General features: G+C 42.9%; 2 protein-coding genes across 2 annotated transcripts in view; both read right to left on the minus strand.

The window, feature by feature from the left end:
• LOC139063930 (uncharacterized) overlaps nucleotides 1-16,748 on the minus strand; it is a 670,684-nt gene that overhangs the window by 129,644 nt on the left and 524,292 nt on the right. The window lies entirely within an intron of this gene.
• Nucleotides 1,866-16,748, minus strand: part of lrfn5a (leucine rich repeat and fibronectin type III domain containing 5a) — a 154,744-nt gene continuing 139,861 nt past the window's right edge. The window contains exons 9-10 of the mRNA XM_015970485.3: nucleotides 4,643-4,916; nucleotides 1,866-3,757 (exon numbers count right to left, since the gene is read on the minus strand). Coding sequence (XP_015825971.3) covers nucleotides 2,798-3,757; nucleotides 4,643-4,916 — 1,234 coding nt within the window. The 3' untranslated portion in view covers nucleotides 1,866-2,797. The remainder of the gene's footprint in view (nucleotides 3,758-4,642; nucleotides 4,917-16,748) is intronic.

Genomic DNA, 16,748 nt, shown 5'->3' on the forward strand with positions numbered 1-16,748 from the left:
CATTTTACTCCATTAAATCAGCATTTGTCTGATAAGCGAAGTGAGAATGTACACTTCCAATGGACTGCCACAAGTGTTTAGTGTCAAACAATCTGCGCTAATTTAATTGCACACTGAATCAATTTCCAGTGTTGACGTTAAATGATTGTGACTTCGCCCATACTGGCCCGGGCCCACCGGTCGCCTGTGGATCTAATGAGATCTCATACATCTATACCAGCTGTAACAGGTAAGACAACAATACATTTTTGGTTTTTCATCAGAATGCTTCAACCAAGGCAAAGTAATCCTGCCCATTTTTGACATTATCCTTTCTTTCCAATAATGTCAAAGACGCTCTAAAAATAATTTTACCAGATAATCCTGCCATGTGTGGTGTGATAAAAGTGCTCTGGTCGGCTTTTGAATGTCTGGTCCAGTCATATCAGGGACATTCACAATGTTGGATTGTCTTGGTTTGATATCAATGACAAACAGCGGTGCTACCTGTTGAATGTGTAGCCGTTTAGAAAGTTTACGCCAAAGCCTCATTTGATCTCAAGATTTTCCATCAGACCAGGAAACGCTTGTGTATAAAATCTGTTCATGTGTAGTTTGTGCTATGGCGCTGCACACCACACAATGTCTTGAGTTTTTCATCGCTACTTGAATCAGGCTGACCTTTCACCAAAACATTTTCATCTGCTTTTTCAGTTTTCAGTGTACAATCAAAGTTGAGAGGATGCAATGGAGTGTGGCACCCACCCCCTCCAAAGAGGTTCCTCCTAGAGGAAACCAGGGAACGAAATCAAAGCCCTTCCGGTCTCATCCAGCCAAACCATTAAACTTGAGAAATGGGCTGTTGCACCATCATATAATAAGCTTTAAGCTAATTCAACAATGAAAGGGCTTGCTGCAAGCAACACAGGCCATAGAACAATCTGCACACCACAGGTTATAAAATACTATGCAAACCTAGTTTGGTCTTGAGTTAAAAACCCTCCAGAAATGTCCCCAAATAAGCTCACTGAGACTGTTGCACTGCCGCTAGAGGGCCAATGAGGATGCAGAGGAGAGTAGCACCTCATACGTCTAATGGGCTCCTCTAGACATCTCTCCAGGACAAAGCTTCTCTGATCCGGTCCGGTCAAACCTATAAAACCGAGAGGGAGGGGTGGATGGCTGCTGAGGCTCTACAAGCATTAAGCTCATTCTGTAAATAACAAGCCACACACACACACACACACACACACACACACACACACACACACACACACACACACACACACACACACACATTCAACATGCTCTGCCAAAGTTGAACTACAAAACATCCCGGACAAGCCCCCAATAAAGCTGATTACCTCTGCAAGGCCAGGGATGACGCAGAGGGTCACAGTTGTTTGACTTTTAAAACAGCAAATTTATCTAAAATGTATTTCTCAGAAGTCAGTTTTACCTCAGATACACAAAATAATCATCCAACATATTTAATTTCTGTCCACTTTGTTTATGATTGCACTTAGGTTTGCTGTTCCTGTTTTTTAGTACCAAAGAATGCATTTTATTATGAATGTTAACACAAAGATTATCTGTGCCAATTCATAAGCAAAAGTTTTGAGTTTATGTGAGGCTTATCAGCATATTTTCAGTTTTTGAATTCTGTGGTAAACAGTAATGTATGTATTTGTAAACTCACTTGTTTGAAGTGAAGGGTTCAAATGCTCCATCTGGTCATTAAAAACAGTTTTTTACAGCTCTAGTAAATTAAACAGCATCAAATGAAACAGAAAAACATAAGATTTTAATAAAAATAACATTTAAAGAGAGTCAGAGTTGATGCGTTTTTGTGTCCGGAGCCAGAGAATAAAACGTCGCTCTCCAGGTAAAATTTTACCTCTTTTTTTTATTTTACACAACATAACAACACAGTACATGTTGTCTTTTTTCTGTACAGAAGCTTCCTGGGAGCTCGTGGCCGACACAGGCCAATGTCAGTGAAAAGCTTGTAAGATTATCAGGTTGTTTATTTTTTCCTTTTAAAAATAACAATTTCATAAGAGGTCCATTAAAGTCTTCGTTTCTTCTTCTCTTTAAATGTCAAGAAGAGTCTGAACTCCTCTGTAGGTAAGAAAGGCTATGTGTGAAATCTGTTTCCTCCTCCTCTGTTCTGGTTGGTGGAGCTGAGTGAAATCTGGTTTGTGTTGGTGAGGGTCTGCTAGAGCAAAAGAAGGCACGGACTGCTGTTCTCTTGCCACACTATGGATCCACACTGTCCGCCAAGCGTGTGAACATCAAAAACAATGTGCTTTTCTTCTGTTTTTATTGTTTTTAACCCTCTTCTTTCCCCGTATTTGTGGTGTTTTCTGATAAGGTGAGTGTGACGTGGCAAGCCCATTGTCTTGGTTTTCTTTTGTGCTGTAAAGTGGAACCAACAAGACAACTGGAGAACGCTACGAGACAAGGCAAGGTAATCACTTTTCAGAAGGATCGTGTCAGAGTGGAGAACAAAGAAAAGACAGTAAACCGAATGAAAAAAAACACACAACAACTCAGGAGAAGCATCGTGGCAAACAAGTTAAAAAAAAAAAAAGTTGACACATTTTCACCCAGAAATCATCCTTTCATGTTCAGGTATGAAAGATGTAAACGTACATTCTAGACACACAGTTTGAAACATCAAAAATGGGGTTTTCATCACACACACACACACACACACACACACACACACACACACACACACACACACACGCACACACACACGCACACGCACATACACGCGGAGGTTGATGAAGTTTTTTGATTGCTGCCTTGTTGATCAAACTGTGCTTTCGAGGATCCAGTCCGAGTCGCAACGCCCTTTGTCCGAATCTCCGTCCTCTTCCTTAGGGAGCAACATCCCACTCATTGATTGGCTCCTTTTATTCCTCATGACACGCCCTAACTTTGGCGCTCCTCCCCCGCCGGCTCCCTGGTGGGGTGGGTGAGTCTTTGAGCCTCCTTCACTGAGCGAGTACCTTCTCCTTGCCCGGCTCCGAGCCACCTCCTCTACTGGAAGAGTCTGGTACTTTGCGGAGGAGGAAGCGGAGCGAAGAGCCCGCTGTAGGATGGGCGTCTCTCTGAAGCGTATGGAAGGAACGGGGCTGGGAGATGCTAGGGGGCTGGAGAAAGGAGAGGGGTAGGAAGGAGGAGGTGGAGTTTGGTTCAGCGAGGTGGAGTTGTTGCGGTTGGTGTTGAGGTTCTCCAGAGGGGTGGAGATGGTGGAAGGTAGAAGGGTCGAGGTGGGGGTGGAAGAAGATGGGCGAGGAGAAGCTGCTGGGGGGATGTTCTCGGGCGTGGCTGGGGTGTTGGAGCCAACAGCTCCAGGCTTACTGGGAGCTGGCTTTCGCTTTGACCTGTGCAGAGAACTAGTGGTGGGTGATGCGACTCCAGCTGGTGGTCTTTGTTCAGCCACTTTCACCCGGCCCTCACCTGCAGCCGTCGGGCTTTTGGCCCCCCAACTCTGGCTGAGGACCGACGTGGCTGTGGAACAGTCCGGCAGGGAGCATTCAGATGACTGAGCTACTGTGTCCTTCTCTCCACGTGCTCCTCCTCCTCCCGCTGACGCAGCTCCGCTCTGTTTCTTTGCGCCTCCGGATAGATCGTCCAGTCCGATCGATCCATGTTTGGAGGCACTGGGAGTCACGGAGCATCCCTGCGACTGCTGCCCATTGGTCTGGGAGTGAACGTTGGTCATCGACAGTGACACGCCTTTTCCACCGTCACCTTGGTTACACACCTGAGGAAATAACAAATGTTCAGAGAAGGACTCCAGCATCAGGACCCTCACAGATGATGGTGTAGTAAATATTTCAGGAATTAAAGTCTGTTAGTGCCAGAAATTTCCAAAGTGTCCGTTCAAGCATCCCAATAGGAGCAAATATGCTTAAAAAGGAACATTTTTTGTGCCGTGATTATGAAATTTCAGCAATAAATAAATAAATCTTTACTGCAGAGACACAGTTTTCCACTCACTGCATGTGCTGCAACATAAAGAAGTAAATGAACAAAAACCAAATGCATCTTATTTGGCACGGAGTAACTGGACTAGTTTTAATAAATGTGCTTGTTAGAATGAACACTTTAGAGTTTTACTTACAGAGAGAAGGAACCCCAGATTTACTCATTATGTTGTAAACGTGTTACGAGCTATAGTGGACATTTGGGGGGTGCGGTCTCTTAGAGGGATAATGAAATTAATTAGTGGGAAAGAATAAAAATAAACTGGTTTAGCTACACTTCTGTGCATTTAAAAATTTTAACTTTAAAATATTCCACTAAGTCACTAGAAAAGTAAAACTTGATGAATTAGACGTGTGAAATGATGCCATCTTTATTTTCTTACAACATTATAACATTTTAACAAGGCAGACGATGACATTTCTGACACTTTTCTCTGGAAACGAGTACACATTAGGCCTTTAAAGACCTGTTTTTTGCAATGACTTGCATAGAGTTTCCTAATAAAAACTAATATTTCATGAAAGAAAATAAATGCGTCAAATTAAATATAAAATCTGAACCCAGTACATTTTTTTGTTTCAGTTCATCTATAAAAACCACCATGAAGCCTCTCTTTATGCCTCCTCTCTGGGTTGGGGTCATTTGAGCACCAGACACCCACCTTGTATCGTATCATCAGGATTATGATGAAAACGAGCACCGAGGCCACGATTATCCCGCCGATGATGATGATCATTGTCCCGCCGAGGAACTGAGATTGCATGAAGTGACACCTCATGTACTCTGACTCGGTGGTGAACTGCACACAGCCAACCACGCGTGTCGCCGTCAAAGAGGTGATGACATCATCGTAGATGGCCAGCACGCAGAGGTCGTACGCTGTCCCCGCTGCCAGGTTATTCACCAGGAAGTTCTTGCTTGATGGGGGGATCATTCTGGAGCAGAAAGGAGGAAAACATAGCTACTATTAAAACAACGATAAAGCACCATCTGGATGATATTTGTGGGCTCAGAGCAAAGGTGTTGGAGGTGTTTCGTCTCTAATCCGTGTTTCTGGATTCAAACAGAGGAGTGAGAAGAGCAGAGGTGTTAAACTTTAGATACCTAGCTTGCTCCCCTTCCTCTCAGGAGGGATTTGGGGTTTTGTGGTGTTGGTCCATCAGGATGATCAGATTAAAAAAGCTGTGTTGGAAGTTTTGGAAAGAGCTGCATGGTGGAGCTGGTAACAGCACTCAAAGCAAGAAGGTTGCTGGTTTGAATCCTGCACGCACAAACATTTCTGCATAAAGTTAGCATGTTCTCTCCGTGCATGCTTGCCTTTTCTGAGGTATTCTAGACCAAAAACATGCATGTTAGGTTAACTGGAGAAGAACTTTCCCATGTGTACATGTCCCTGTGATGAGGTCATGCCCACTGTGTCTCCCATCTCGCTCCCTCCAGCCTGGGGAGGATGAAGCAGGGGAATTCTGCGTGTTTTATAGTAAATAAGTAAGTAAGTAAATTTTATTTATGTTGCACTTATCACAGACATAGAATCACAAAGTGCTTTTAGTTGTTTCCCTGCTCCAGCGTACCCGATTCTATGGTTGAGTCACCTCTTTAGAAGCTCATCAGGCTCTGCAGGAGCCTGTTAATCGCCTGGTGATTAAAACCAGGTGTGTTGAAGCAGGGTAACAACTAAAACGTTCAGGGTCGTGGTGACCAGGAATCCTCACCGCGTTTTAGAAGGTGGTCTTAGTAAGAACATGCAGAAGGTTATATTTTAGCAAACGTCTTTCAAGAAAAGATCAGTCCTGTCCTCAAGAGTGTCCCTCGTCCACGAGAGGTTGTGTAATTGTTTCCTTCATCCTGAAAGTCACGCTCATGTTAGTGAAGCCCTGATGACAGTTTAAAAGATTGTTCTTGTGTGAATCCACAAGGACTTAGGACAGGGGTGTCAAACATGCGGCCCGCGGGCCGGATCCGGCCCGCAAGCGGGTTAAATCCGGCCCGCGAGACAATTGTGTAAACTTTATTTTCATACTTTACAATGTAGAGTGAAAATAAACGCATCATTGTGAGCAAGTTTTCTCTGTAATGAGTATAAATAAAACAAAGCTGCGCTCAAGACTCACACAAAAACTTGAATCACATCCTGAAGTTGGCCGCCACTCAGGATGTGACTTCTGATATTGATGTGCCGGTGAAAGCTAAAAGATGTAAAGTAAAATGAGTCAAATATACTTTAAGTGCTGCATAAAACTGATCTATCCATGTGATCTGTAAGCTATTTGAATCAATAAGGAATGTTTTTTTTAATTTGTTGATTTTTTTATTTTTTTCAAATTTTCAAGTACACTTAAGGTGTTGTACTTGTACTACACTGTCCTCAGGCTCCAGCCTTGTTTTATATTGATTGTATTAAAACAAAGAAAACAATCTGAAGTTTTTTTTTTAATTTACCTGGTCCGGCCCACTTGGGACTAGATTTCCCTCAATGTGACCCCTGAGCTAAAATGAGTTTGACACCCCTGACTTAGGAGGTCCAGGTCCAGGACGTCTACCTGACAGACATCCCAGAGGAAAAATGTACGTCTGTCGTCTAAAACAAGGTCAGATGAAGTGACTTCATTACATGTTGTAGAAACAATGAGGGTTCAGGGTTTTTCCACCAAAAGCTGGAGGTATTTAATTAATCTCTACTCTCTCCTTTGGAGAGTGGAATTATAATAAATACACAAAATCTGCATGTTGGGTTTCCGATCCTCCCATTTCGATTTTCTGCAGAAGCTTCAATAAATACAGTTCAATAGTTTAAAGTTCAGTTCAATAAATCTGTTATTTCTACCAATTTAAATATTATTTGTATATTTAAAGAGGGTCGAAAGAGAAAATGACCCAAATTGTAGAAATATAGGCAGCTCTGATACGATCTTAGCAAATATTCTAAAACTGTTCGGAAAGTTTTTTTTTTTTCAGATTTCTCTTGCAAGAAAATAAGTTCATGTTTTAAACATGTTTTAAACATTGAAGTGGAATAAAGGTGTCTAAAATGATGACGGACGCCAGCGTCTTCATCCTGAACATTGCTCATTTCAGAAGTGAGCAACATCAAACCTTTCTTTTCCTTGTCAAGTACAACACAGTCACAGAAGAAGAGTGTATTTCCTGAAGGTTCCCTTCAAAATAAAATACTTGCACGAATACATTGTCAGTGCCAACAACAGGACTGAATTTCTTTAGTAACTACATGGAGTGCAGAATTATTAGGCAAATGAGTATTTTGTCCACGTCATCCTCTTCATGCATGTTGTCTTACTCCAAGCTGTACAGGCTCGAAAGCCTACTACCAATTAAGCATATTAGGTGATGTGCATCTCTGTAATGAGAAGGGGTATGGTCTAATGACATCAACACCCTATATCAGGTGTGCATAATTATTAGGCAACTTCCTTTCCTTTGGCAAAATGGGTCAAAAGAAGGACTTGACAGGCTCAGAAAAGTCAAAAATAGTGAGATGTCTTGCAGAGAGATGCAGCGGTCTTAAAATTGCAAAGCTTCTGAAGCGTGATCATCGAACAATCAAGTGTTTCATTCAAAATAGTCAACAGGGTCGCAAGAAGCGTGTGGACAAACCAAGGCGCAAAATAACTGCCCGTGAACTGAGAAAAGTCAAGCGTGCAGCTGCCAAGATGCCACTTGCCACCAGTTTGGCCGTATTTCAGAGCTGCAACATCACTGGAGTGCCCAAAAGCACAAGGTGTGCAATACTCAGAGACATGGCCGAGGTAAGAAAGGCTGAAAGACGACCACCACTGAACAAGACACACAAGCTGAAACGTCAAGACTGGGCCAAGAAACATCTCAAGACTGATTTTTCTAAGGTTTTATGGACTGATGAAATGAGAGTGAGTCTTGATGGGCCCGTGGCTGGATTGGTGAAGGGCAGAGAGCTCCAGTCCGACTCAGACGCCAGCAAGGTGGAGGTGGAGTACTGGTTTGGGCTGGTATCATCAAAGATGAGCTTGTGGGGCCTTTTCGGGTTGAGGATGGAGTCGAGCTCAACTCCCAGTCCTACTGCCAGTTTCTGGAAGACACCTTCTTCAAGCAGCGGTGCAGGAAGAAGTCTGCATCCTTCAAGAAAAACATGATTTTCATGCAGGACAATGCTCCATCACACGCCTCCAAGTACTCCACAGCGTGGCTGGCAAGAAAGGGTATAAAAGAAGAAAAACTAATGACATGGCCTCCTTGTTCACCTGATCTGAACCCCATTGAGAACCTGTGGTCCATCATCAAATGTGAGATTTACAAGGAGGGAAAACAGTACACCTCTCTGAACCGTGTCTGGGAGGCTGTGGTTGCTGCTGCACGCAATGTTGATGGTGAACAGATCAGAACACTGACAGAATCCATGGATGGCAGGCTTTTGAGTGTCCTTGCAAAGAAAGGTGGCTATACTGGTCGCTGATTTGTTTTTGTATTGTTTCTGAATGTCAGAAATGTATATTACTGGTAAAAATAAATAATTGAAATGGGTATATATTAGTTTTTTGTTAAGTTGCCTAATAATTATGCACAGTAATAGTCACCTGCACACACAGATATCCCCCTAAAATAGCTAAAACTAAACTACTTCCAAAAACATTCAGCTTTGATATTAATGAGTTTTTTAGGTTCATTGAGAACATGGTTGTTGTTCAATAATAAAATTATTCCTCAAAAATACAACTTGCCTAATAATTCTGCACTCCCTGTAAATACTTAAAAGACAAATGAGTCTCAACAAACATGTTTATAAAATGTAAATGTGAAACTGGTTTTGTTGACCTTTAAATCCTCCCGTCTCATTTCTGTGGCAGATGCTTTATTTGATGCTAACGTTAACAGCGACAGAACAATGAGCTACAGCGAGTGGTAATGTACTTTCTGTGTGCTTTCTCCACAGTCTAAATAATAAATCCTCTTCCTGCTTTGCACACAGCAGGAAAAGCATGCAGCAGGTTTTTTTTGTAAAGCCAAAGCGTGTGGAAACTAAAGAAACATTCTTATTAAAATAAATGAAATGCATTGTTGAAACCGTGACGCTGAACACAAACCTGCAGCTGACCTCCAGGCTGCACGAAAACAAACTAACAACAGTTCTGTGGTTTGATTTAGACAGAAAGTGAGAGGTTGTGTCGTGCTGACGTCTGGCTGTCAGCTCCTCGTTAAACTGCTAATCAAGTTCCTCGTTAAAACTAAACGGGGCAGCTGGGTCACAGCTCCCGGGCGTACGTGGCGCTGAGAGGAGCAAAGGGCTGCTTCAGCCGGGTCAAAGCATCTGGTTTAGAGTTTCTGCTAAATGACGGTTAGGAGACGAGTCAAGGTTTAATGGTCATCATTAAAGGCTCTGGAACGAATGTAGCAGTAGGTCATTGTGCACTCACACAACCCTGTGTGTGTGTGTGTGTGTGTGTGTGTGTGTGTGTGTGTGTGTGTGTGTGTGTGTGTGTGAATACCAACAGGGCCATTCTAACATCAGATGAGCATCCTCTGATTTTCCTGTCTTAATGCTTTAATCACTTTTATGAGGAAATTCAACTAAACAGATTTAATTTGGGAGAGATAATGTGACGCTGAACGGCGCAGGCTGACACGAGTGAAAGTCACCCCAACAGCGTTCACGCAGACCGTTGGTCTGGGGATGGAAACCTGAGGAGAGGGCAACACGAGACCCCCAGTTGGGCAGCAAACTCCTTCCAACTGGGGGCCTCGGTCGGAGAGGATCTCGGTGGGGGTCCCACAAAGGCGGAAGACATGTTTAAGTAGGAGGGTAGACGTTTCTGTAGAGGACGGGAGAGACTTAGGAGGGATGAGGGGACAGGCCTTAGAAAAACGTAAGGACAACATTGAAACCACGGGATGGGGGAGGCCTGTGACGAAATCCAGAGGGATATGGGACCATAGACGTGAAGGGATTGGGAGAGGGTTGAGAAGGCCATAAGGGGCTGGTTGCTGCTTTTGCTTCGGCACAGACATGACATGCATTTATGTAACTCTTGGCATCCTTAAATAGAGAAGGCCACCAGAAGAAACGTCTGATCAGGCTTGTAGTTCTTCCAACCCCCGGGTGTAGGGGAAACTTGGCTGTGTGATCCCACTTGGTGACAGAGGCCCGTGCACACAGCCTTACTTGTGTTTAAAGCAGCTTGAGCCGTTTGAATATTTGACTTAAATTCACTAAAGTGCAACTTTTGCAAGTGCAAATCTTTTTTTTTTTCATTTACAATCTAAACCCTTAAGCAAAGGCAGATGTGCACCTTAAACTGAGCTGCCAGCACAAGATCATCTCATACTTTCTCATTTAGCCTGATTTAATATGAAATACATGAATTACTGTTAGAGAAGAAAGTGTCTGACACTCAAAGGGCTGCACTGTTTGTTACAGGCATTTAGAAAGAGAGAGGTGTTTCATTTTTTACTTAATGCTGATGGTAAAGATCATTTTGAAAGGTGGCCTCAAGCTGCAGGCAAACAGAAGCCAGGCGTAGGGAAGTCTGAACTGGTAACAAGACCCATGCAGAAGGGCTTGGTGAGGATCTGAGCAGTTTAAAACTGTGAGAGGGTGATTACCGAGGAGGATCAGGTGAACTGATTAACTGATGCAGGGCAGGTGTGCACGGTGTGGAGCCTGGAGAGCTGAGAGGAAAAACTAAAACAGAATAACTCAAAGGGTGAACAGATCCTTACTAATGTTGTGTTAATCTATTAATTTACTGGATTTTATCAGTAGGAGTGCACAAAAAAATCAACTTAAAATCTTTCATTTTTCAGCACGATTACCCAAATGAAACCATGAATGTTCATTTTCAAAGCAGCAATAAAACAAATCACTAATTTCCTGGTCTGTGAACTCACTCTTATCAAATTCATGCTTATAAAAATCAAATCTGGCTATATTTAATTTAAAGTATTGTTATTAATTAAAGCATTCAGGTAAGACAACACGTTTTTCATAGCTTTGGACACAAACAGCACAAACAGATGGATTTAGAAGCTAGTCTGCAGCTCAACATGATTCCCTGTCGTGTCAAAATGAACCCAGTGTTTAAACTTGCACTATACATGCACACATTACATAATGCATGACTTAAAGTGAAGCAATAAATGTTACATGATTGTTATAAATGTTAAAGTAATGTGTGTGCAGTCATGAGAAGCTGCAGATGACACTGGTTTATAATAAGCCTCTAGTGCTCTTGTGTTTTACTTTAACCCACATGCATCCTGCTTCTGTCCTTCCTTTGTTCTGTTGTTGGTTGCACGGATTCTGGAGACTATAAACACAGTCCATAATATTATAGCGTCAGCAGCTGAACTAAAAAGCTGTACAGGGCCTTTCCACTGGAAGAGCATCATGCAAGGTCTGCGTAATGCAGTGAGCAGTCGTTACAATAAATGAGTGCGTTTCCACCGTGGCTTTGGAGTCATCACAGAAGCGTAGGTACACGTTGCTTATCCTTCGAGTCTATGTGCTACGCTTCCTGAATGCGTCGCAGGGAGTCAAAGAGAGCCAAAATATTGTCAAATATCCAGAAACTTTCAAAATAAGTCTTCTGCAGAATTCCAGCAGCTTAAAGAGCAAGTCGCCCTCAAATAAACTTTTTTTTGCTGATAAACTAAATAAACGAGTGTCTAATCGTGCTGCAGACACGTGTCGTCAATAATTTGGCACTTCAGTGCATCTTAGTTAAAATTTAAATATTCTGCCTAAAACTGGCAGTGTTGTGCCGTTGTCAGGTAAAAACTCTGCACTGTGTTTTAATTTAAATCTGCCACCGCTATTGGCTAAGAAGTATGCAATGATGTAAACTGGTACATTGTGATGTCACAATGCTGTCGTGAGCCTGAGTGTGTGTGTATTTGTTAGCGGCTCCGCCCTCTCGGTCTGCCAGGCAACAGCATGTGTTGCATTTTTCAAACATGAAGTGGGAGTGGAGTTAGACTCTGGTAGGGGTTGACTTGCTCTTTAACTAGTAAAATACCGTATTTTCACGACCATAAGGCGCACCTAAAAGTCTTAAATTTTCTCCAAAATGTCCGCCGCGCCCTATGGTGCGATGCGCCTATCGTGTTGTTTTGAGGCGCGAACGTAGTAGAAGACAAGGGGCGTGGCGTGAACGGCAAGGGGTGTGGCGTGAACGTGCGGACGTGAGCGAAGACGGACCCCGAATAGTTCAAAAGGGCAGGTATGTGCGGTATGCTGAACATTGTTCTGACAACCCTGAGAATGGCACCTGCAAAGAGACACGCCCATGAAGCACAGTTTAAACTGCAAGCGATCAGATACGCGGAGAACCACGGGAATAGAGCAGCGGCGAGAGAATTCAGCATTAATGAGTCCATGGTTCGCAAGTGGAGGAAGTTGGAAAACGAACTCCGACAGGTAAAGAAGACGCAGCTGTGTTTCCGCGGGCACAAAGCCAGGTGGCCTGAGGTGGAAGACCGCCTCGAGCAATGGGTTAACGAGCAGGGGGCAGCTGGGAGAAGCGTCTCTACCGTCACCATTCGTCTGAGAGCAGTAACGCTCGCACAAGAAATGAACATTGAACATATAATTTTCACAATGTCTGGTTTGCACTGATATGTTCCGAGTCCCGAGCCCGCACCGATGTTTTACCGGTACGTTTTATCGTACCCGCGCCCTTTAACCCAGTGTGCCTTATTTATGTGTTAAATACCAAAAAGACACCAGTAACTGAAGCTGTGCCCTATAACACGGTGCACCCTATGGTCGTAAAAATACGGTAGTTACATCAATACCTGTGAAACCTTCGTAGTTGAGATAAACAACAGAAAATAAAGCACAGATCTTTCTGAGTACGTGCTGTCATCTTTAGCTAGTTATCACGTGAACTGCCAGAATCATGAGTGATGTCGCAATTGTCCGGAGATGTTGTGACCTTACAGGACCGACTGCGTGGAATGCTTTGCTGCCGTTTCCCGCCTGTAACGCTCCCGGTGGGAAGCAAGCTCGTGGGTGAAACACGTCTATTACACTACGCACCGCTTATGCATTGAGTGTAAAGACAAGCTAAATGTCAAGACTGTCGAAAATGGAAAACACATTTTACTTTCCACTACCTACTTCTGAAAGGCAGAAATGGTGCTGTAAGTGTTTGGTCGGTGTGTGTTAGACACTATTCATGTGATGGACGCTAAACTAAAAATGGACATTCATGTCAGCCAGGTAGTTAAGACCTGTTTTTACCACCTGAGGCGTCTCTCTAAAGTTAAGCCCATTTTAAAAAGGCGTCATCTCCATTCAGTTGTCCATGCCTTCATTACTTCCCGTCTCGACTTCTCGGACTCAGTGCTATACGGTATCTCCTCCTCCACTCTCGCTCGCCTTCAGCTAGAGCAGAACGCAGCAGCTCGATTCCTGACTGGCACCAGGCAACGAGAACACATCCCACCGGTTTTAGCAAATCTCCGTTGGCTCCCCATCCATCTCCGGATAGAGTTTAAGATCCTGGTTTTTGTGTTCAAATCCCTCAATAACTTAGCACTTGGCTACTTGTCTGATCTCATTCACCCTTATGTCTCTACGAGATCCCTCCGATCAGCCGACCAGCACCTCATCCATGTTCCTAGTTCCCGCTGTAAATCTCGCGGGGAGCGTGACTTTTCAGTTTGTGCACCGAAGCTCTGGAAACACGTGCCCCTCCTGATCAGACTCTTCCTCTCTTTCCCTTTTTAAGTCTCGTTTAACAACTCACTTTTATTCTTTGGATTTTAATTCAGTCTAACTTATTTTCTTACTTTCTCCCTTTCTTTTTTATTTGAATTACTCGATTTTGATGGATTTAGTTTTTATTTTTGATTTTTATTCTGTGTTTTTGTTCAGCACTTTGGTCGGCTCTCATGCCGTGTTTAAATGTGCCATACAAATAAACTTGGTATGGTATGGCATTCTCCAGATATGCTTCCACAACTGATTTTCTTTAGGAATCAACTTCTTTCAAGATGGCTGCCGCCTCCAGTCAACCTCATGAACTACAGAATTGTCACTAAATCAGTGAGTTTGACAGATATTCACGTAAAATAAGGTGAGATGGTTGCTGAAAGTCATCACAACATAAATCAAGGTAGGTCTGTATAGTTATGTGAAGATCATCGCGATATCAGTGTGTGCAGTATCAACACCTCAAAGGGTGTTGATGCCTTCAGCACAAAGCTTAAAGTATTATTGAGACAACAGGTGATGAAAGAAACTCTAGGTTACCTGGTCTTCACCAAAACAACAGATGGGTGGCCAATGGACAGCACTAGCCAAGAAGGTAACAAGTGTTCTGGTATAACTCTTGGAATAAATTTGTTCATTGGTGACGTATGCTGACAGTGGTCCTTCCCCACTCGGAATGCTGCCTAAAGATGATCCGGACCAGGTATACGGAGAGGTAGAGACTAGGGATGAGCGAGTACACCACTATCTGTATCTGTATCTGTTCAACCATCTAAATTATCTGTATCTGTACTCGGAGTGGGCGTGGCCTAACCCGGATGTGGGTGTGGTTTAACCGGAAGTGGGTGTGGTTTACATCAATACATTATTTTAAGTCTGAAATTGATATGCATTGATCAGAAGTTGCTATGTGTATTGTTTGTTTGAAAACTATTTACAGAGCAGCCTCAGAACTGAGAATAAATATTTTTGATCACAAAAGTAAAGAAACTATTGCAGAGCAAGTTTTTCAATAAAATCAGAACACTAATATTTAAGTGCATGAATTAATGCATCTGAACTCATGCAGTAGGAACTAGAAAAGATGAAAAACTAGAACCAGACACAACTTTTTTTATTTTAACTTGATTATTTAAATGATAAATAATTTGATTCAGTCTCAGCTGAAGTACCCTCTGTATCACTCATTGTATGAGAGAGAGAGAGAGAAAACCCGAGTGACCAACGCAGCACGAGTCGTTTTCAGCTCTGTCTCGTCAAATGCACCACGTACGTTACGAAAAAGGTAACTTTAAATGTTAAATCGAAAAAGAGGCGAGCTGGAGAAAACCTAGGGAGTGTTAAGAAACGTGAGCAACAGTGAAGCAAGCACAGAGAGATCTGGTCCTGTCTGTGTGTGTGCGTGGATGGGCCGGCCGGACTGAGCTCCCGGCTGCAGAGTTTTGTGTGTAGGGAGGGGCGGGCGCTCGATGTGACTGGCCAATCACAGATCGTGAAGACAATCAGTTACCCAATGAGGATTTTCCTTCAGCACGATTACAGATATTTACGAGTTTTACTCGTTTCATGCTTGTATTTGTCAAAAATGCTTTATCCGGCTCCTCCCTAATAGAGACTCCCCCCAAGGTGAATAAAAAGGAAGAGTTGCAAGGGGAAAACAAGGAATCAGGATGTTTCCTCCAGACGCTTGGATATGCAACGGATTAGGGCAGATCAAAACAAAGTTACTCCTTTTTAATCTCATCTGGGTTTTTCCACTTCCCCAACCGGATCGCCCACATTTCACCACAATCATGATAAATCATAGATGTTTCACTGGCAACATCCAATCTCTTCACCTGGTTTAGATGATAATGACCAGATCATGCTGTAATGGAAGCATTGTAATGTGATGGTGAAGCAAAGGAGAGGAGAAAGGAAACTCTGTTTGCAGTTGTTACTAATACTATGCAGCTATACTCAAAGTACTACCTGATAGTGTACAAAACTGTTTTCAAGATTTTATCAAAACAAATTCAACTTCACAATTTCCCAACACACTTCTTGCAGGAATGTGTTGCGTTCTTCCTGGGATTTTAAGTCTACAGCTTTTTTAATGACATGTTAAAGGAATTCCCTCCAGGAAAATAAACATTCTGCTGTGAAGAGAGTAGATCGAGAGTAAAAAAGACGAGAACGTCATGTGACCTGCTCCAAAAGTTCTCAGCTGTACCTCAGCTCAGTTTCAGTAAAGACGAAAAAAAAAACAACACCTATTTATGGTTACTCTAACCTCCACATGCTTCAGATCACACTGAATACAACTGTTTGTGTTTAAATGAAGACCGAATTTCAGGTTTAAAGCAGAAACATTAAATGTTGTGATAGTGGTGATTCAGAGGAGCTGGAAATGCGTATACAGACCATAATTATGCTTCATTCTCAACACTTTACTTGTTTGTTTGCTTCAATGTCTTCACCCGAATAAACGCCATTATCTTCCAAGAAACCATAAGTTACATGAGACCTCCTGTCAGACGGACTAAATTAGACTCGTCCTCATCTTTCCAGTAGCTGTCGTGTCAGCATTTACAGCTCAGCCATACAAGAAGGAATCAGGACTCCGTCCCCTCCACGCTGAGCTCATTTTAATGTAAATAGTCTAGAATTTTCTTTTTGGGGAGTTTTTTTCTACCCTCTTGCATTCTCTTTTTGATTGTGTGAGCTGTAAGCTTTGTGAACTCATCCAAACCGACTCATTCATTGTGGCTAATTTCTTTGTGTCTGAGCCGGATCTGGCTGCCAGTATTTCGAGCCCTACAGTGGGCAGATGATTGCCTTGGCCGAGACTATTACACTAATCTATCTAGTGCGCTCTGCCAAGCCCTCAGCCCAAGGCTCCCATGTGTGTCTCTCTTTGTGTGTGTAAGTGTGTGTTTCTGGGTTTCATCACATTTCATCTGCTCAACAGAAAATTTCTGCTTGCAAGTTTTGTGGCATGTGTAACCGGATTACAGGATACAATAAGATAATTAAAAGAAAAAATAAACAAATGGGCCAATAATTAGGTTCGGGGAGAATT

The sequence above is a fragment of the Nothobranchius furzeri genome, chromosome 18, assembly GCF_043380555.1.
Source record: "Nothobranchius furzeri strain GRZ-AD chromosome 18, NfurGRZ-RIMD1, whole genome shotgun sequence".
NCBI classification, from domain to species: Eukaryota; Metazoa; Chordata; class Actinopteri; order Cyprinodontiformes; family Nothobranchiidae; genus Nothobranchius; species Nothobranchius furzeri.